The sequence below is a fragment of the Leuciscus leuciscus genome, assembly GCF_965113295.1.
Source record: "Leuciscus leuciscus genome assembly, chromosome: 12".
Taxonomy (NCBI): domain Eukaryota; kingdom Metazoa; phylum Chordata; class Actinopteri; order Cypriniformes; family Leuciscidae; genus Leuciscus; species Leuciscus leuciscus.
In genome coordinates this window covers 13,682,806-13,704,615 of record NC_138736.1, presented here as the reverse complement: position 1 = coordinate 13,704,615, position 21,810 = coordinate 13,682,806, and the positions used below count along the sequence as shown (strand labels likewise).

The following is a 21,810-nucleotide window of genomic DNA, read 5'->3' as shown; positions in this document are numbered from 1 at the left end:
TTGGGGCTGGGTCCGTGGGACTGTTTCTGGGGATTCACTTTTTATTTTGCCTACCTTTTGTTTTCTGCATTCTCCTTACCATTGTCTCCTGTTCTTCCCTCAGACTCGTCCCCCAGAAACAGTCCCACGGACCCAGCCCCAAACCCCATCTCTTAAAAATTAATAAAGGCTGGTTTCTAAAGTACTTCCCAATGTTTAGATATGTTGTGGTATTTATGCAAATTATAGCACATACGTAATTCATGGTGCACCGTTTGTCCATGTTAACAAACAATTTCAAAAAACTTGTAATACATTTTTTGTTTGTCTTGATGTAAGTAATCAACTCAGTAATTTTCATGGTGATATCTAAAGGTTAGAAAAATTTACCCAATTCACGTAAGAAAAATTATGAATAGGCGTATGAATAGGCTATATTTGGGTCTTTTTCGAAACTTTCCCCTAATGGGATTCTTCGGGATTTTTTTTTTCCCTTTCTCAGGACATATTGAGGATATAAAATCAGTTGAGTTTGCTTGTTGCAATTTGTTCAGCCTTTTTTCATAAAATGACTGGACTAAATGCTGACGCTGAATAATTAGAAACTGAATTAACTGTTAGGCTACGTTAGCTTGGTTAATATGAAAAATGGTGAGCGTTAGTTTCCAGGCTAGTGAGTCTGTGTTAACGTTAACGTAACCTGAAGTTACTTCGTGTGTTCAAGACCCAGCGGTAGGTTTCACCTTCAGCCTCTTTTTTCTCTTACTTTTTTTCATCTTCATGAATTCTTTTACGAGATTTTTAAGTTCCGACCAACTTGTTTTTCCCTGACCAGTGTTGGCAAATTACACTTTTTTTAAACTTAAAAACGTAGTTCACTGGATTGTTTTTATTGGACTGATTGATTTGTTGCAATATATTCAGAAATGATCCTAAAATCGTAAGACATTCGATTTGACATTCGAGGGCGTATGATGTTGAAAGACCCGAAACGCTCAATGACCTCAGGAACATCACTGAAAATGTGTCCCAGTGCATCCTAGGATGTATCTTTGATATAGATCTTATTATGAAATGTTTTCATAAATATTAGGCCTATGCATAAAAACTGAAATATGATATGAAATAGGCCTATATATTTTCCAAAACATGTTTATTCTAAAACTGTGAGAAAATCATAGCCATAAATCTAAACAAGTTGTGTTTCAAAGAGCTTTCAGTAAGATTTTGTTTCGGCGCAGTACCAAATGTTTCCACACTTCCCATTCGTTTCCAATGCGGTCATCTTTGACCGCGATCAGTAGCCTACAAGTGTGACTTTTAAATTATTTTTTTTTTAGTACAATTTAACCTTTCCCCCCCGTAAAATTTTCGGTTAAAAATGACCGAACAGCACCAGAGGGTTAATTATCATATATATGACATGTTATATATATTAAATGCCTGCTGTTAACCCAATTAAAAGTCAGCACGTATGTATCCAGGTGTTATTTTCATCCCATCCTTATTGTTTGAAATTTGCTATTTTGTTAGTTGCATCCCATCCTTATTGTTTACTGTCTGTCTGAGTTTTTACCCACATGTTTACACAGAAGCAGCGTTCTTGTCAAGTTCCACGGGCTTCTTTTTGTCTAACGGGTCTCGCTGACAGTGCCATCACCGTGATTGGTCAATTGCCACGTCAATCAAAATGCCCAGCATGCGATTGGTATAAATGGGTATTTTCGCTCCACCTTCACTCCGCGTTCGGAACACTTCCGCTAGGCCACCATGCCCTGCGGAAGTTGAATTGTTACAGTTGGACACTGTGGAAACACTGGAGTGGTCGCGCGAAGGTGGCGAATTAAGAGTCGTAAACACACTGTAGGCACCTAGGACTGGGCGGAGAGAGGGTTAACTAGTTCATAAGCCACACAGTCCCACGTAAACAGTGAAAGAAGGGTTTTAAACAGCGCCCTAAACCCCCGTCAGGTCCCGTGTGTGTGGGCGCAGCGAGGCGGGAGGAGATGGAGCCCTCGCCGGCTAAGGGTAAAGCACAGGGTCGCCTTCTGGTGTCCACCAGCCTGGACGCCAAAGATGAGCTGGAGGAGGTAGGGATCGACTCATTCCCTTTGGCCGTTAACTTCGTCCTGCACAACACACATTTGTGAAGAAAAACATGGTGAAAACTAAGTACAATAACAAAAGGACAAGCAGAATTGAGAAGTTGACACTATCAGACTTGTGGGTTCACTCAGAACAGGGTTGATAGTTGCAGGGATGGCTTTTGTACTCTTTTATCTTATTTGAATATTAAAATGCAAAGGAAGGAGTTGCTGCAGCAGTGGAAACATAATGTGTGATGAACACAATGATGTTACTATGTCATATATGTATTAAATGACAGCTGATGGTGTCAGTGACTCTCCATCTGCTGGGAAAGGTTTTAAACAGTGATGCAGTCATGTCCTTCAATTGAGATTAGACTATGTATGAACATTTGGGGGATAGATAGATAGATAGATAGATAGATAGATAGATAGATAGATAGATAGATAGATAGATAGATCTATTATAGGCTACATTGCTATTTAGTAGCATTTCAGCTATGTTTAATGGTAAGATAATTATGAAACAGAAATGTATACAAAAACACCAATTACATATATTTATGAAAAATATAAGTGTCAAAAATTTGCTTTTTAGTAAGCAGTGATCTATTATGGAATTGTTTGTATTTTAATATAATAATCACAATTGTCAATTACTAAAATCTAAATCTAAAATAGTACTCCATTATAATTATATGCATTATTATTAATTACATTAGTGTAATTGTAAAATTACGATTATTGTTGTTGCTTTTGTAATTATTACATTAAATGCCTTTTTTTTGTCTTTTAAATGTCTATTAAAAATGTCTTCAAATAAAATTGCTTGTTCCCCCATACGATTAAATGTATGCTTTATTAACTGCAGTATTAATTTGTTTTGTGTGTGTGTGTGTGTGTGTGTGTGTGTGTGTGTGTGTGTGTGTGTGTGTGTGTGTGTGTTTCAGCGCTTGGAGAGGTGTGTGAGCATCACCACGTCTATAACCAATGGCCTGTCAGAGCGGGAAGCCAATGATGCCATCACTGCTCATGTAAGTGTTTATTAGTCACACATCCACCTAAAATAGCACACATCAGGATTCCCACATCATAAAAACCTGTTCATATAATGGAATTTTAAAGTTGTGAGTTTTCAGGACGTAATAGAAATTAGTAGAATACAAAAATGAGACTTCTGTAAAATTTTGTGCTTATGTTGGGAACCATATGTCCACATATCTTTAATATATCTGTTGACACTTACTGAAGTATACTGGGGGGGCCGTTAAAGAGGTGGTATAATGCCATTTTCACAAGATGTAAAATGAATCTCTGATGTCCCCAGAGTGTGTATGTGTAGTTTTAGCTCAAAATACCCCACAGATATTTTTAAATAGCATGTTAAAATTGTAAATTTATGAGGGTGTGCAAAAACGCACCGTTTTTGTGTCTCTCCCTTTAAATGCAAATGAGCTGCTGCTGCCGGCACAGAGGGTGGAGCTTCAACAGCTTATGTCCTTTTACCTCACACAGACATGCACTGAACATTTCAAAAACGTATAGCCTTTTATGTTCAAACCGAAGTCGAGCAGTGATTGAGAGACTCGAGAAGAAGTGACAACATGTAGACAACATTTCTGAATGGTTAGTTGATGAATTTATGTAGCTTATGTGTAGTTATTTTCTCACATAGTTATCTTCGCAAAAACGCGTTCTGTGTGAACAGCCCTAAGGATGGTCATTTAAATATAATAAGTGACAGAGAAATAGACATCTGATTTAAATAAACTAATTATTTTTAAATGCTTATCCACCAAATATCAGTTAACTGTATATTAATACAAATTAATTGGTCCAAAAGTGTGTCTGAAATCACTTACTTTCTGATTAGGTACTTAATTAGAATTTTCTTAGCGTTTTGCGACCATTAAAAAGTATTTTCTGTATAATATGAACGTAGGTAGTATGAATTAAATTTAGCCCCCATGTCTAAAAACCATGTCGTTACAGTCACGTGACCTATCAGTGTTAGTTGCGTCGCGTCACTGCCATTTATAAATCCTCTTCTGTGGCCTCATGGGAAAGCGTCCATCAAATGTACACTAGTAGGTCATCTGGGTACTTTTCGCCTACTGTTTTTTGAATACTGTGTATTTGGACATACTACTCTGTTGCTGTACTGTTTTTAACTTACTATATAGTAGGGAAGTATTTGATTTCGGATGCAGTGCCTGTGTTATCCTACACATGCAGATCATGTGAGTCAGAAATGAGGCCTTAACTTATTTCTTTGTTATTCATAATGTGGATTTCCAGCAAATGCCTGTTATATTTCAAGAAATGGCAATTTATTTAAGCAATAAGGTACTGTGCTATGTCTGGAATATAGTCGTGACAGAAGGGTTTTATTACAGCGCGTTCAGTGGAGGCCCTGCAACCACTTCAGCAATGACTATATTCACAGTACAACATTCATGTCTTATTGATTTTATAAAACGGTTACTACAAAAAAAATATAAAGGACAAAATATATAAAGGAAAATATAAAGTTTTTTTTATTATTAAAAGTTATTACCATTAAATCAAATTTTTAATATTTAATTACTAATTTAATTAGTAAACTTAATTTTCAGAATCATTACTCCAGTCTTCAGTGTAAAATGATCCTTTAGAAATCATTATGCTGATTTGGTTTTCAAGAAACCTTTATTATTATTACTATTATCAAGGTTGAAAATAGTTAATGTAATATTTTGTGGAAACCGTGATGCATTTTATTTCCAGATTCTTTAATGAATAGAAGAATAAAAGACAGCATTTATTTGAAATATAAATATTTTGTAACATTATAAATGTCTTTACTGTCACTTTCGAAAAATAATAAATGCATCTTTGCTGAATAAAAGTGTTAATTTCTCTCAAAACACAATCTGCCGCAGTAGTGTATGTCATAGCTGTTGTTATGATGACTGTGTGTGGAATGGAATACTAGGCGAACTTACTATATTACACACTGAATACTGCATACAGTTGTTTTAAAATAGTAATCAAAACCGTCAGCATTATGTAATCATAAATCTTTCCATCAGTGGGATGCTGCATTACTTTTACCCACAGGCTTATAGAAAAGAAGAACAGCATGACGTTTAGCGCACTGGTTAGTGCATGTTGACGTGTTGCTCGTGAAGTCCATGAGTTTAAATCTGGCTTGGAACTGGCAATTTCCCGATCCCAGCGTTCGCCTGTCTTCTCTTCAACATTTATTTTCAATTTGTGACCGACTTGAGATCTGAGATCAATAAAAGAGTCTAAAAGAACACAAAAAAAAAGAAGAAATTGTTGAGAATACTTAAAAGTAACTAGGTTGTATTTAGAACCATTGTTGATGATGATGTATTCATGAAAGCATTTGATGGGGATGATGTGTGTGTGTGTGTGTGTGTGTGTGTGTGTGTGTGTGTGTGTGTGTGTGTGTGTGTGTGTGCAGGTGTGTAAGGGTCCACAGCAGCATGAGGAGGTGTGTCTGGGTCTCTTCGCGCTTCTGCTCACAGAGCCCCCACAAGCACAGAGGGTACGTCGATGTTTCATGAGATCTGATTCACATACATACCACAGAATGCTCTTCTTCTCTAACTGTTCTCCCAGAATATTAACGTAGCATTGTGTCCTGCAGTGCTACAGGGACCTGACGTTAGTGAATCGGGATGGCATGAACGTGGTACTCATGAAAATCAATCAGATCCTCATGGAAAAGTTTCTCAAGCTGCAGGATGTGTGCCGCACGCAGGTGGGCCCCTGTCTGATGCCGTTGAGAACTTGGGATGACAGGAGCTGTTGTGTTTCTGTTGATGACTTATTTTAGTATTATACTATTAGTATTTATTAATATTTAGTTTTCATTTGCAAGTCTTAGTAATTGTATGTCCTGTCATTTTTATTATTCTTATTTTTGTAATTATTTTTTAAAATAATTTTAGTACTTCTACTTAAACATTTCAGTTTTTCAATAATTTTATTTAAAATTTAAGTTTTTATTTATTTTTATTTTATTAATTATAACATTTTCAATTAAGTGTTTCGATTTCATTTTAATGTTTGTTAACAGCACCTTTGACATCTCTTCTTTTTGTGTGGGCAGCTGGTGTGGTTGGTCAGAGAGCTGGTGAAGAGCGGAGTCATTGGAGCAGATGGGGTTCTCATGACACTCATGAAACAGATCGCTGGTGCGTTCACACACAAATGAAAGTCATTCTACATATTTACTACGTTCCCCCTATGTTGTTTGTCTAACCTACGTCAATCTGCAGGGGGAGACATCTCCAACAAAAACCTGTGGTTGGCAGAGAACGTGTTGGAGATCTTAGTGGACCAGAGGTGAGAGGTTTTAAGTCAAACAGCATGTGATGTGTCTGTTGCTCTCTGGGCGGTAACTACGTCCATGCAAATGGACCAGAGTTTATTGTCAGTTTCATGAATGTGTTTGTGTGATGGACAGAGAGTGGGTGCTGAAGAGTGGGATGTTAGTGGCCATGTCTGTGTACACATACCTGAGGCTCATAGTGGACCATGGGACGCCAAACCTGCTGTCCCTCAGACAGAGAGAGGTGGACTTCTGCATCGGACTGCTTAGAGAGAGGGTGAGTACAGGAAAGACTTCAAATCTGGACGTATGTTTTTATTTTAATTTTTTTTAAGAGTTACACTACTGGTCAAGTTTGGAATAATTATGTTTTTATGCTCACCAAGACATCATTAATTTAATCAAAACAGTAAAGACAGTAGTATTGTGAAATATTAATACAATTTATTATAATTTTCAATTTGAATATATTTTACAAGACTTTTTTTTCCATTGACTTGAAGACTGGAAATGCAAGCTCATGCATAGAAGTTTCTGATTCCGCTACATTCCGAAGTTCAAGTTTTGTGAACTCTTCAGGGCTTGAATTTCGGCGCGGGATTGCGGGTATTGCGCATCATTTTAATAATTCCCGCAGGTCTCCCACTTATAATGCGGGAAATTCCCGCAAACATTGATTCACTCTAGCCTGTAGGTTGTATTAGTAAATTAATCCACACAGATTCTAAAATCAAATCAGTCATTTTAAAACTGTCTGCGAGACGCAATTTCTCAAACAGCGCTAGTGATCCAGCGGTGCCGCGTCTTCTATCAGCTCGTTAAGCGCTGCAGGCGATAATACACTCTCGCGTTTCGGGAGTCGGGATAGAAGGAGTTGTCACTTGCATAATCGGGCCAGCATTGCATCATGAGTAACTAAAGTTTACCATTTGCACGTCTTTTTAAGTCTTACCAGTTTAAGCATTCACGCGATTTTAAACTCTTCGGTACGTGCGCGCTGTCTGAGAGATGTTTCTCTGCACACATACATAGAGTAAAGCCGCCTCACAAACAGCTCGCGGGTAACAAAAGTTATTTTTCGTGGATTATATCGCTTTAACAGTCAAAAACATGCGAAAATTATGTCAATTTCGGTCTTGGTGAGTATCCGCTAAACACAGTCGGTTATGTTATAAGCATAAATAGCACGTGACCGTATAATGAACACAGGATCCGTGCCCTAGCTATTAAAGGGACAGCAGCCATATGTGTCTGTCATTAATTTGGTTGTCAAAACAACAAAACATAGCTTTCATTTTAAGGAATCAGGATTAATCGCCTATGTATTTAATTTAGTCAGGACTAAAATACTACCCAGTGTTATTTTACATTTGATTACTTTATTCAGTCTCTGTATTTCTGAATACTAGACCTAATTAGACCTAAGCAAAAACTTCTCTCTTTATTTCTCTTTATTGGTATCTTTATTCTATTGTATTTATTTGTGCTACTTTTTTCAATTCAATTCAAAGATTGAAATCAAGCTTCCTTGTGTTGTGTAAATTCTTAAGAACAAAATTACCCCATTGTAAAAATGCGATGAGTGAGCATACATTTAGGCGAGATAAATGTAATTAAAAAAAAAAAGTCTAAACTCCCCCCTCAAATTAAAAATTCCCCCCCCATAAGAATTACCTAAGGGGGGATTTCCCCCCCATTTTCCAAAATGAAATTCAGGCCCTGCTCTTGACCTGCGAATTTGCATCACGTGGAGACGCATGACCAACAGAAGATTGATGTGTTACAACATGACCTCTTAGCTGAATTAAAAGAATACAAACTTTTTGCTGTAAAGTGTATATTTGAGTAGATTGTATATTTTGGATTTATTATTATTTGTTGAATTCGTTTTTTTATTTTTTTTATGCCGCAATATGTGACATCATATCACGTCCGTTGCAGTGTCCGTAGACATTTCACATGCTCAAAGTCTAGTGTGACTGTAATTCATTCCTGTGATGGCAAAGCTGAATTTTCAGCAGCCATTACTCCAGTCCTCAGTGTCACACAATCCTTCAGAAATCATGCTGATCTTTTTTTTTTTTTTTTTTTATCCTTATTTTTATATTCCAAACTTTTCATGTGTAGTTTACATTGAGCACATGGCGAAATTATTTCTGGGGATGTTTTTGTGTGTGTCTGTGTTAATGAGTTAAACTGGATTATGAAGAATAACTGGCCAACATTTGTTTTCTAGGATGCACCTCATGAAATAGATTTTTGAGCCCACATACTCTGACACATTGAGCCATGATGCAAAACTTTAAATCTGGATTGCAACATTTTTAATTGCATTTTCTGTATAAAAGACCAGAAATGCATTGAAAGTTAAATCGTTTTTATTCAGTGCGTCTTGCTGTAGACTAATTTCAAGGACACTCCCCCTGAAGCCGGCTGAGGTGAAGGGGCTCGTTCAAGGGCACTAAAGCAGGATTGTGATGTCTGTATCTGGGTCAAGAACACTTGGGATTTAACTTGTGACTTGGGCCTGAACCAGCTGTGATTAAAGTAGGCTGCCAGCAATTATTCAACAGATTTAAAAACAGCATGAAATCAGAATTGACTGTACGTACCTTATGTAAATGTTCCTGGTCTTACTGTCTAATCAAGCTTCAACTAATAGTTATTTTGATAAGCAAAATATTGGAGGCTCAAATAGCATTTGTGCTTAAATGTAGGCTATCCTATGCATCAGGATTTTTTTTGTGTCAGCCAAACCCGTTTGACTCAATATATTTAGTTAAAAAAGATCCCTGAGATTAATATTTCAATAATTTAACAAAACATTTGCATGTGTACTATTCTCTGTTCTTTTAATGGTCACATGAAATCGAGGTAAACAAATAATATTTGTCTATAATATACAGATATAATGTAAGATTTTTTTGTTTAAAGGAAGTTTCTTATTCTCAACAAGGCTAGGACTTATTTGATCAATAATATAGAATAATAATAAATAATAAAAACAGTAATATTGTGAAATATTATTACAATTTAAAATAACTTTTCTATTTGAATATAAATATTTTTTTAATATATTTAACAATATATTATTCAATATATATAAAAAAAAACAAAGCTGAATTCTCAGTAGCCATTTTCTCACATGCCGCATGATCCTTCAGAAATCATTCTAAAATGTGAATTTGCTGCTCAAGAAACTTTTTTTTATAATCAATGTTAAAAACGGTTGTGCTGTGATACTTTATTTTCAGTATCTTTGATGAATAGAAAGTTCAAAAGAACAGCATTTATTTGAAATAGAAATTTTTTGTAACATAATAAATGTCTTTAACTATAATTCAACTTTATCAACCTCTGATACTTATTTCTGGGTAAGTTAATATTAACCGGTATTATCAGTTTTCATTCACTCAAATCCTAATGTATAAAGTCTGCCCTACATTTTTAATTTCACTTGAATGTTACTCATTACAGATGTTTTAATGTTTTTGTTGCTGTTTCATGTGTTGCCATTCAATGGCGATTCATGTGTTTAATTGCAATGTGATTGTGTTTTGACAGTTCATGGAGTGTTTTATCATGGGGAGGGATCTCGTCAGACTCCTACAGAATGTGGCTCGTATTCCTGAGATGGATTTGCTGTGGCGAGACCTGCTGCACAATCCTCAGACCCTTAGCCCACAGTTCACAGGTGTGTGTGAGGGAATTTCTACAGTTACACAGTAAAGATTGTGTATGTGTTATTGAAGTGCTCTTGTCGCCTTGTCCTGCTGCAGGTATATTGCAGCTCCTCACCTCTAGAACCTCGCGCAAGTTTCTGGCCTGCCGACTCACCCCTGACATGGAGACTAAGCTGCTGTTCATGACCTCCAGGGTAAACGCACAAACACTGATACCTGATATGGAAACCACAGTTTGTTTGTGACTTAAAAGCCAAACGCTCTTGCTCTCCCTGGCTGCAGGTTCGGTTTGGCCAGCAAAAGCGCTATCAGGACTGGTTTCAGCGACAGTATCTATCCACAGCTGAGAGCCAATCACTGCGCTGTGATCTCATTCGTTATATATGTGGTGTGGTTCATCCATCCAATGAAGTGCTGAGCTCTGACATTTTGCCGCGCTGGGCGATAATTGGCTGGCTCCTGACTACCTGCACGGTAAGCAAATACTAAAAACATTATCTAAAGTTCCCTGTGTGTCCTTAAAAAGTCTTAAATTAAGTGTTTATCAAATTTAAGGTCATAAAAAGTCTTAAATAACTTAAATGGTATAAGAAGTCTTAATTATCATTTCAAGAGGTCTTAAATTTAGGGATGGAAAAGCAATAATTGTGCAATGCCTTAATATAATTTTTAAAGCTTTTGTAAGCTTTGCATTGTTTCAAAGTAAAAATGCAGCACTGTTGCACATTCTACAGACTCAAGCTTTCAGGGCAGTTCGCCCATCAATGAATAGCACATGTTTATGCCAAGTGATTACTTTGATCTACTGTTGATTAAAGGTGCTCGAAGCGATGTTGGGTGATGTCACTTCTTGTTGATGTTCAAAGTATTGTCAAACAAAACGGAGGCTAGCTCGACCCTCCCTCCTCCTCCTCCTCACCCCCTCCCCTCCCCCTCACTTCCGTGCTTTCGTAAATTCGGGACTTCGCGCGTTCCTTCTCCTTTTCCCTCTTCTTTGCTATTTGTTCATCGGAACGTCGTCTCTTTGGTCGTGTGTCCGCCATATCAAAATTCAAGATAATATAATTCTAACGTTTGTCGTTGTCTAGGACATCTCTCCTCTAGCTAACTTCCCTCTTCATGCTTCTCTCTCCTCCACTCCCCACACACCCCCCTTCATGTGCACGCGCACTAACCCCCCAACCCCCACCCCCAAATCATTCTTGTCAGTTATTGGCTGGAACACTGTTTGTTATGTTTGGTGGTGCAGGTTGGCCCAATTTAGTTTTCTTGCTGTTTGTGGAGCCTGGGCTGTCTACAGAGACCGTGTTTTTTTTACAGTGTGTTCAGGGGACAGGCAGCTAGCGGATAGTGAGATGTTTGCTGTATGTGACAAAAAATGTTTCAGCTTAAAAAACCTGTGACATCGCTTAGAGCACCTTTAATTATTACAATGTTTACCGTATGGTGTTTATGGCATATCTGCAAACTCGTCACCTTTAGAAAGGAAAGTTTCGATGGCATTTTCTTTTTTAACTCTGTACAATGCCTAATAAAGTAGCATTTATAAGCTCAGTGGTGCTTTTTTTAGAGGTAACCGGGGTAACTGCTATATTTCTGCTATCCATAAGTGGTATCTTCTGTCAGAGAGTGAAAGTGCATTTTTATTCAGCGTGTCCGTCTTTTTTGACCAATGAAAAAGTTCTCATATTTTTTTACACAGCATAAATGAATATACATTTAGTCATTTATATTTTTGACTCTTTCCTTTTCTTAAAAAATGGCTGAAATGTGAGGTTTATAATTTTATACAACTTTTTGGTTTTGTCAAAACTTGTATTATTTGAACTTTAAAGTTTAAATTGATTTTTACAGTCAATTTACAGTTTAAAATGTTTCCATACACATTCCCCTACCTTGCCCATATGGTATTAATTTTATTTGTGCAGGTCTTAAAAAGGGAATTTCAATCTTATCCCAATCTTATCTCTCCCCGCAGTCTAATGTTGCTGCATCTAATGCCAAACTGGCCTTGTTCTATGACTGGCTCTTCTTCAACCCTGAGAAAGACAGCATCATGAACATTGGTAAGAGAGGCAGGATGCCATTACTGTGTCTTTCAGCTTTGACTTCATAAACAGATATGTAATAACCACATGCTTTGCCTTAACCCAGTCATTGATGCTCTGTTTTTTTCTTTGATCCTTCCCTCTCCCTCTATCTCTTTCAGAGCCAGCCATTTTGGTGATGCATCACTCCATGAAGCCACATCCTGCTATTACAGCCACACTTCTGGACTTCATGTGTCGGGTGAGAAACTGTTTCTCAGCTCTTACTGTATCTAAGAGCTTGTTAATTTATTGCACATTAAGTGTGAGTCATGGCTTTAAAAATAGAATCACCAGAATTTAACAGAAGTATATTTTTAAAATACACATTTAAAAACATCAAATCAAAATGTTTTTAATAAGTGTATTATGGTTTTTCAGAGTAAATAACTTTCCCTCTGGAATTACTGTAACACTTTACAAGAAGGCCCTACTAGTTAACATTGGTTAATGCATTAAACCAACCATGACAAATACATTTGTTACAGTTTTTAAAAATACAACTATTCTTTGTTAGTTCATGTAAGCTCAGGTCCATTAAATAATATTAACATACAACTTTTGATTTAAAAAATGTATTAGTTCATGTTGAAATGATCATTAACTAAGATTAATAAATGCTTTAATTAATGTCTAATGTAGTTAACTAATGTTAACAAATGAGAACTAAAATAACTTTTTTGCCGATAATATGAAAGGAATCCAGTTGCAGTCCAGTAAAAAAAAAACTCCTGTCCTGCATTATTTTCTACTGAATATTCTGTTTGACTCTGAAATAAATAACATAATACAAGGTAAATGTGTTGTGATTGCCAGTTATTGTTGTGTTTTAATTCTTTGGTTTACCTGTTGTCTTCTTCAGATCATCCCAAACTTTTTTCCTCCTCTTGAGGTTCAAGTGCGGCAGGGTGTCTTCAACTCTCTCAACTTTATCATGGAGAAGAGAGTTCTGGCGTAAGTTTATCACACACGCACACAATCAATACCATGTGCTCATACAGACACTTCATCAAGAATGCCAACCCATGTGACCCTGCTGTTTTCAAGATGCTTTGTTATATATTTATCCTGACGTTCTCTCTCCCTTTCGCAGTCATCTAGCACCTCTGTTTGACAACCCTAAACTGGACCGTGAGCTGCGGTCTATGCTGAGAGAACGCTTCCCAGAGTTCTGCAGTTCCCCGTCACCGCCCTCAGAAGGTCAGAGACCTCTCTTTCATTGCAAGTCATGTCAATAAATAAAAGCTCCAATCCAATTCAATCCACCAGAACTGTTATACAAAAAGGCATTTTGGCTTGCTTTTCTTTTAGCATACTATGATTTGAAAAGCAAAGTAAAGTAATAGCATTTGTATGAGATTAGGAAATATATAATTGCCTATTAACATCTTATACAAGGAGGAGGGATTTGTGACCATTTTGTGTAGTTGAGGTTGTGGTCACATTTATTAAATGATTAAACCTAAAAGCTGATCATAAATTAATTTTTTTAAAAAAACTATTTAGCCTACATGCAAATATGTATACTGCTTAATACCAGGGGGGTCTCTTGTATTGAGATCCAATTGTATGTCTACTTTTCTGTTTCATCAGTGAGGTAAATGCTTTATTAGAAATATGTAGTGTGTAGTGCAGCAGTCCTGTCTGACTCCGAGGCCCTTCATTGTCAAGGAATCATTTTATTTTAATTTATTATATTTTTATATTTTATTCAATTTCTACCCAATTGAGTATTTTAGAGCTTGACATAAGTAGAAATATTATATTTATTATAAAAATGTTTTGTATTAATTTGTAATATTGTATTTCCTGGTTTTGGTTACAAACTTTATATAGGTATGTATGTATGTTTTATTTATTTATTTATATATATATATATATATATATATATATATATATATATATATATATATATATATATATATATATATTAGTTTGTTAGTATAAATAATCTTTAATAAATTTGAAGAAAATAATTATATTAGGTCAAGTCAAGTCAAGTTTATTTGTATAGCGCTTTTCACAATACAGATTGTATCAAAGCAGCTTCACAGTATTAAATTTAAATAATACAACAAAGTTTGTTTCAAGAGGAATTTATTGATTGATAAAATTAAATTAAATATCCCCAAAATAGGTAATTCCAAAAGTTTTCACCTTCTTCAGGGTTTCTATTTCTTAAGTATTTTAGAGCTTGACATAACTAGATATATTTATATTTTTAATAATTTGTTTTGGTTCTTAAATAAAAATGAAAAATAAGAAATACGTCAACCTTTTTTCCCTGTTATTTTAAGGCTGGTTTTTTGTCTCATTTTAAATAATTTTAAGTCATCCTGTGGTTAAGGCCTTGAAGGCCCTTGAAACTAATGGCGCTTTTCCACTACACAGTACCAGCTCGGCTTGGCTCGCCTCGACTCGCCTCAACTCGGCTTTGTTTGGTTTTCCACTGTGTAAAAGTTGTACCTGTACCTGCTTCCAGGTACTTTTTTTCGTACCACCTCCGGCGAGGTTCTGAGCGAGCTGAGGCGATACTAAAATGTGACGTGAAAACACGGCAGCCTGCTGATTGGTCAGAGAGAATCGTCACTATTCACTGCGTCATCATTGCACGCGCCAGACGGAGTATCCTGAATAAAAAAACAGCAAAAACAAAAACATCCAAAAACAGCATACACTCGATTTCCTCCATTGTCCTGTGTGTGTGGGTTACGGGTGTGTCTCGCGTAGAAGATTAAGTCACGGCAGTTTCCTGCGGCGTCGCTATGACGACCAGGTACTACTGTGGAGGTACTATCTGCAATGGAAAAAGGAGCGAAAAGCGACCCGGGCCGAGGCGAGTCGAGTTGAGCTGGTACTGGTAATGGAAAAGTGCCATAAGGCAATCTAGTGTGCCCTGGACCCCTAGTTGAGAACCATTAGTCTACAATCTCAAAAGTCAGTGGAATGAAATTCTGCTTGAAGAGTCATATGTTTTAATGTTGAACATTTGTTTTATCTGTTATGTAGTAAAAATGGAGGAATCTGTTCCCTTGGAGATGGACAATCATGTGCTTGATAAGGAGGATGGTTGCTATGACACCACAGATGCTACCTTCAGTGATGATGAGGAAGAGTTGAACAACAAGGGTAAGATGCTTTTAGTAGCGGCAGATCCACTTTAGGTCAGGCCTTTAAATCAACCTATTAAGAATAAGATGCTCTGCTTCACAAAGTTGTTTTAGTTTGAGTGGAGCTTATGTGCTATCTAGATCTAATCTAGATCAGTGGCTCTGGCTCAAAATGATGCCCATGACCCAATTTTGTATTTTCAGTTCATATCAGTGGCATCATGATATTCACCCTTGTTTATCCCAAGGTAAAAAACGAGAGTTCAAGTTCCAACAGCTCAAGGAAACCTACATTGAAGAACCTGCCGACATCACACCTTTCGTGGACCAATTGGACGAGGCACTTAAAGAGAGGGTTCTCCAGCTGCAGAAAGGGAGGTGAGGCACTTGATTAATAACCTGTATTATGGATATATTAAGATCTCAATTGCATAAGTCTCATTTGTGCTGCTCTTTCTCTCTCAGTGACACAGAAACACACTGCGAGGTCATGCAGGAAATTGTGGATCTTATTTTAGAGGTGAGCTTTGCTCAGGGTGAATATTTCGAGCTGAGCTTCAAATGCAGCTGCCTTTTTTCACACTTTATTTTTTATTTTTTATTTGTCCTATTTCAGGAGGATTTTGACTCAGAACAGATGTCCACTCTAGCTTCCTGTCTGGCTGAACTGTTTAAGAGTCACTTTAGAGGAGATGTGTTACCTGAGGAGATCACAGAAGAGTATGTTTTTCTCTTTCTCTCTTACTAGTCCTGCCAAGTCGATTAGCACACTATCTAGTGGTTAGCACTTTGAGCTGTGATGCTCATCTGGGACATGTGTCTTCCAGCCTGAGTTGTATCCTTATCCCGTTGCCCCTGTTTTCTTCCCATTATGTCCTGTTACTTTTGTTTATTTTTCTTAATGAAGAGGCTAATATGTTGCTGTGTGTGCTAATAGGTCGCTGGAGGATTCCGTGTGTAAGCCGGTGTGTCTGATATTCAGGAACTTGTGTCAGATGCAGGAAGACAACAGTGGCTTCTCTGTTCTGCTGGACCTGCTCGCTGAGCTCTACCAGAAACAGCCGAAAATCGGTTATCATCTGCTCTACTACCTCAAAGCCAGGTACAGTCAAATGTTCTTTAGTCCAAAAAATATCAAAAGCAAGCAAATGACGAAGTCATGATGGTAAACACAGAAAGCTCTTCTCATCTCCTGTCCTAGCTCTTTCAGTTTCACTTTTTGAATGACAGACTACTGTCACCTGCTGGTATGGAGAGTTATTCTCTCTCATGCAGATGCAGAACATAAATGCTAGTTGGCCATTGGCTGTTGTCTTTATCGACATGTTCAAGTGAAACTTTTTGACCCAGACACAAGATAAGTGAGGCGATACCACAGTTGACTTCCGTTGTCACTAATTCTTTGATGAATCCCACTTTACATAGCTCTATATTAAACATGGACAGATAAATACTTAACGCTGGAGTTTTGTTGTGCCTGATTTGGAAATTATGCTATTTAGGAATGTTTTTTTTTCTCCTTTTTGTTCTGCTCTCTGAAATAGAGCTGTACGATATGGGTTGTACCCATAATTTTGAAAATCCAGGTTGGGCAATTTGAAACAACGTTAAAACAAAATAAATGTTGGCAACGTTTTTTGATTGTATATCAATATGGCTATAAAATAATAATTAATAATAATCACAATAATAATAATTATAATAGATATTATTATTATTATAAATATTATACAAAACTAAGAAATATTATAGTTCACTTTATATTTCACAATTATAGTTCTTTATAATTCACAATTATAAAATAATTATAAAAATAATATAATAATATCAAATTAGTTGGTAAAATTACAATACTAATATTTATGTACGTGATTTATTTATTGTCTCATTTTCAAACGTTAAACCTTAACTTTTATTTTGACTGAAACCCCATTTCATGATTTTGGTTTTATTTTGATTAATTGTGCTTCCCTACTTTTGAAATCTTAGTGTTTTTATAGTAGACTGTCATTTGTATGTACGTCTTTGCAGCAAAGCAGCAGCGGGGAAGATGAGTCTGTACGAATCGTTTGCTCAGGCCACGGCTCTGGGTGACCTGCACACCTGCTTGATGATGGACATGAAGGCCTGTCAGGAGGATGACGTGAGGCTACTGTGCTATCTAACCCCCTCCATCTATTCAGAGGTAATGCACGTGCACGCATAGACGTCCTACTCCAACACCATGTGCCTGCAACTGAGAGTTTCACACCTTTTTCTTACTTTTTTGTGTTGTACAGTTCCCAGATGAAACCCTGCGTAGTGGAGAGCTCCTCAACATGATCGTAGCTGTCATTGATTCAGCACAGGTTTCAAATTTACACCTTTAAGGGGATAGTTCACCCAAAAATGAAAATTATATCATCATTTACTCATTCTCATGTCATTCCAAACCCAGAAGACAGACAAACATTCTCGAAACACAAATAAAGATATATTTTTAATGAAACCTGAAATATTTTATGTCCCTCAATTGAAAGTCCATTACACTAAAGTTTTGATGCTTCAGAGAATTCATATCGAGATGTGAATAGAGCAATTTAATCCAAGTCTTCTGATGAGACACAATCGCTTTATATGATAAACAAATTTAATTTAGGCTTTTATTCACATATAAACAATGATAAACACACATGCACATCAAATATGGTCAACTGAAGCTCAGCTGTACTTGCTTGACGCATGAGAAACAATTAAGGTTTGTACGGTGTGACTGATGACAAAATTTTCTTTTTTTGGTGGACGATCCCTTTGATACTGATTACATTCAAATTAATTTGTTTTCCAAATCTCTATTAACCTCTTCCTCTTGTTCTCACAGCTTCAGGAGCTGATGTGTCACGTGATGATGGGTAATCTGGTCATGTTCCGTAAAGACTCAGTCCTCAACATTCTCAGTAAGTTTAAGTCAGTTTAAGCTCTGATGGTTCTCCATCTGACCCCTCAAGTTTCTGTTCAAATTGCATTATTACACCAAATCGTGCGGACATAATTTTTAGCCGGGCTGTCATACAAAGAAATTATTAACGCATGCAAAAACATAGTAAAATAAAAACTGTAGCTGTAGTTTGCCTTTTTTGCCAAATAATTTTGTTAGATAAATACCTTAACCAAGTTCAGTGTTTTGTTTTTCCTTCATATAATTAAAAAAATATATATTTTCCTCATATTTTGATCACATAATCGAACTTGTAGGGTCATAAAAAAAATAAAAAAAATCCCCTCTGCACATCACTTTTGGCAACTACTGAATTCTTATCTTGTTTTGTCATTGTAGCCAGAACATGGATTTCAAACTGACTCTGTGCTAAAAGCTTTAGTGTTTATCTGTGTTTATCTGTGTGAATGTGCCAGACATTCTTCCATGGCTTTGTAAATGTCATTTTCATCTGTGTGTTACAGTTCAGTCTCTGGACTGGGAGACATTTGAGCAGTACAGCACATGGCAGCTTTTCCTGGCGCACAGTATCCCTCTGGATACCATCACCCCCATTTTACAGCACCTCAAATACAAGGGTAAGCATCACTCTACATAGACGCACTTTCACTTTACACTCACATTTCCCATAATTCTCTTCTCTCTCTATTCGCAGAGCATCCTGAGGCTCTATCCTGCCTGCTGCTGCAGTTACGCAGGGAAAAGTAAGTCTTTTCACACAAGTGGTTACTTATCTTTTCTGCTGTGGGACACAGTAATTTTTTTTATTCATTTTTTATTTGTTTTGCTGTGCTGAAGGCCAAGTGAGGAGATGGTGAAGATGGTGCTGAGCCGACCCTATCACCAAGAGGATCAGTTCACCACCAGCATCCTGCGGCACTGGGCGGCTAAACACGACGACCTGCTGGGAGAACACATCAAAGCCCTGCTCATCAAGAACAACAACATGCCCCGTAAACGACAGAGGTAATGACATGTTCTTCCACTAGTTCGAAACCCTCCTGTGACATTGAACCGAAAGATAGATGTTGTGTGGTTAAGGCCCTGGGCTGAGGACACAAAGGTTGCAGGTTCAAGCTCAAGTGGATTGACCACAGAGTCAGTATCCCTGGAGAAACATAAAGTACATTGAATATTTACAGTATAAAATTAACTAATGTTGTGGAAATCACAAAGATCTTGCCAGTGGGCAAGTTTTCTGCCCACTCATTGTGTAATGACTTGCAAGTATGATGGTACTAAGAAACAAATCTTCATTTTAAGTAAATCTTGCCCTAAAAATCTACTTAACAGTTTTGGTCGAAATTATGGTTTTCTAATTGGGGGAAAAAAGCACCTGTTCAAATTCATTTCAAATTATATAATTTAAAGTTTATATATACACAACTGTTCAAAAGTTTAAGTAATGTCAGCAAGGACTCAGTAACAGTAAAGATATGTATTGTTATAATAGATTTCTATTTCAAATAATGCTTTCCTTTTAAAGGATCATGTGATACTGAAGACTGGGAAATTCAGCTTTGCCATCACATTAATAAATTAGTAGTGTAATTTTTGAATATATACATATTTGAGTTGTGCTGTTTTTGTGTAGCTTGAGGAGCTCCAGCAGTAAACTGGCTCAGCTGACCCTGGAACAGATGCTGGAACATTTGGACAGTTTGAGACTCAATCTGAGCAACACCAAGAACAACTGTGAGTTCCCCCCCACAGCCAATACTCTTAACACCACTAAATTCTTAGCAGCCTGGTTGTCTATTTTACTGTTCATATTGACTTAAACATTGATATCTGAATTCTTCTTGTTGGTGTATCAGTTTTTTCCCAGACGCCCATATTACAGGCCCTGCAGCATGTTCAGGCCAGCTGCGATGAGGCCCACAAAATGAGGTGTGTTTTTGCTTGACAGGGCACAATTATCAGCATTTATTTATTATTGTATTGTATTTTCCAGTTCTTATTTGACTAAATGTCCATCCCTGCTTTCTTCTGTCAGGTTCAGTGATCTTTTCTCATTGGCTGAGGAATATGAGGATTCCTCCAAACAGCCTAAATCTCGACGCAAAGCCCCGGCGTCCTCGCCACGGTCCCGCAAGGGTGCGGCTCCTCAACCCTGCAATGAAGAGGAGAGCGCATCCAGCAGCGCTTCGGTAAATCTACACTCACAAATTGACATCATCACGAAGACCTTCAGACTAGCACCCATATTATTATTATTATGTTCTACTCTTCATCTGTTTTCAATGACTTTTGTTGACTCCCCTCCAGGAGGAAGAGGACTCCAAACCCAAAGCTCCCAAGAGGAAACGGAAAGGCTCATCTGCAGTAGGTTCTGACAGCGACTGAGAGGACAAATCCTCATGCCAACCACACCCAGCATAACCACGCCCCCTCTGTGATTGTGTCGTCACTGGAGACTACCTGTCAATCATCGACTCCAGCCAATCGGGGACAGCCTGTCCAAACACTCTCCTACTGTAGGGGCAGAACTCTTTCTCTGGACTCAAATGCAGAGGAGCCTGGGAGACAAGCCTCTACTATCTCTAACCACTGCACTGCTCGGCTATTTTAAGCCTGAGAGTTTGGTTAAGTGCAAGGATGGGCGCAGTGGGGGCGGCTAAGCCTGGAAAATCTAAACCCAGACTGGCATAGACTGACAGATGTACAAACAAGACAGACTGCCTTAACAAAGAGGGTTATTTAATGTTCCTCAATGGCCTATCCATAAAAATTCATGGTAATGTACTTCAAAGAACGATTACCCACTAACGTTAGTGAACCCGGACTGTAACATGAAGTACAGGGATCTTAAACTGATTAAAGATTTTACTGCATTTGGAGGTTCATTTTGGAATGGTGGAAAGCAGATATGGGCCTTCAGGTTCAAGCCTTTTATCTTTTCATATTGAACAGACCTTTCCCATGCCCATCATTAATAAAGATTGATACTCTGTCCTGTTTGGACACTGTGGCTCTGCAGAGTGGAGCCGGAGACTTTACAGAGGGTCTGTGAGTTTTTATCTCATATTTGAAATGCACAGAGTTGCAGAAAGCAGGACCGTACAAATGGAGGACTTGACTTGGACTTTTTAAAGAATTCTTTCTACTGACTTATTTTCATAAAAACAGATTGTAACTATGTTAAAGGACTATGATATTAATAAAAAAGGGCGGAAAAAGTTTGGTTTTCTTACCAAAATGTCACGTTTGAAGTCTTGTATTCTTGTTGGGATGAAATCAAACGCATTTGCCGCCTTCAATAACATACTACTCTACTACCATTTCTTTAGTTTGCACACTGGATGTACGTTATGCTTAACATGCAAATTGTCTGTATACATACAATACCTGGATAATCTGTTTTTTTTTAAAGTGTACCATATACAAAAGGGCACACGCTACACTAGATACTCTATCCCACAATGCATTTTTTCGGCTGATTAGGCCTTCCATTTCCAATGTAATGGATGAATCAGAAGTAATATCAGCCTATTTTTTTTACATCTCTTACTTTGCTCAATATTTGATCCATCAACTAAGAACTA

The 21,810-nt window shown here is 37.2% G+C and overlaps 1 protein-coding gene across 2 annotated transcripts; it reads left to right on the top strand.

Annotated features, from left to right (window-relative positions):
• Nucleotides 1–1,742: 1,742 nt before the first annotated feature.
• Nucleotides 1,743–21,530, top strand: ints3 (integrator complex subunit 3). Of its 2 annotated transcripts, none has more exons than XM_082185412.1 (29): nt 1,743–2,069; nt 3,017–3,100; nt 5,536–5,619; nt 5,722–5,835; nt 6,187–6,271; nt 6,356–6,422; nt 6,544–6,685; nt 9,973–10,102; nt 10,188–10,285; nt 10,374–10,565; nt 12,070–12,157; nt 12,301–12,380; nt 13,041–13,132; nt 13,272–13,378; nt 15,188–15,307; nt 15,537–15,666; nt 15,754–15,808; nt 15,905–16,008; nt 16,226–16,390; nt 17,320–17,473; nt 17,568–17,636; nt 18,149–18,224; nt 18,730–18,843; nt 18,921–18,969; nt 19,061–19,231; nt 19,860–19,960; nt 20,083–20,155; nt 20,262–20,415; nt 20,534–21,530. In XM_082185412.1, the coding sequence occupies exons 1-29, from the start codon at nt 1,986–1,988 to the stop codon at nt 20,609–20,611; spliced, it is 3,060 nt and encodes a 1,019-aa protein (XP_082041538.1). In that variant the 5' UTR covers nt 1,743–1,985; the 3' UTR covers nt 20,612–21,530. The 2 variants fall into 2 exon arrangements, with proteins under 2 accessions (XP_082041538.1, XP_082041539.1); XM_082185413.1 differs by having other exon boundaries at nt 1,744–2,069; nt 19,064–19,231.
• Nucleotides 21,531–21,810: the final 280 nt, after the last annotated feature.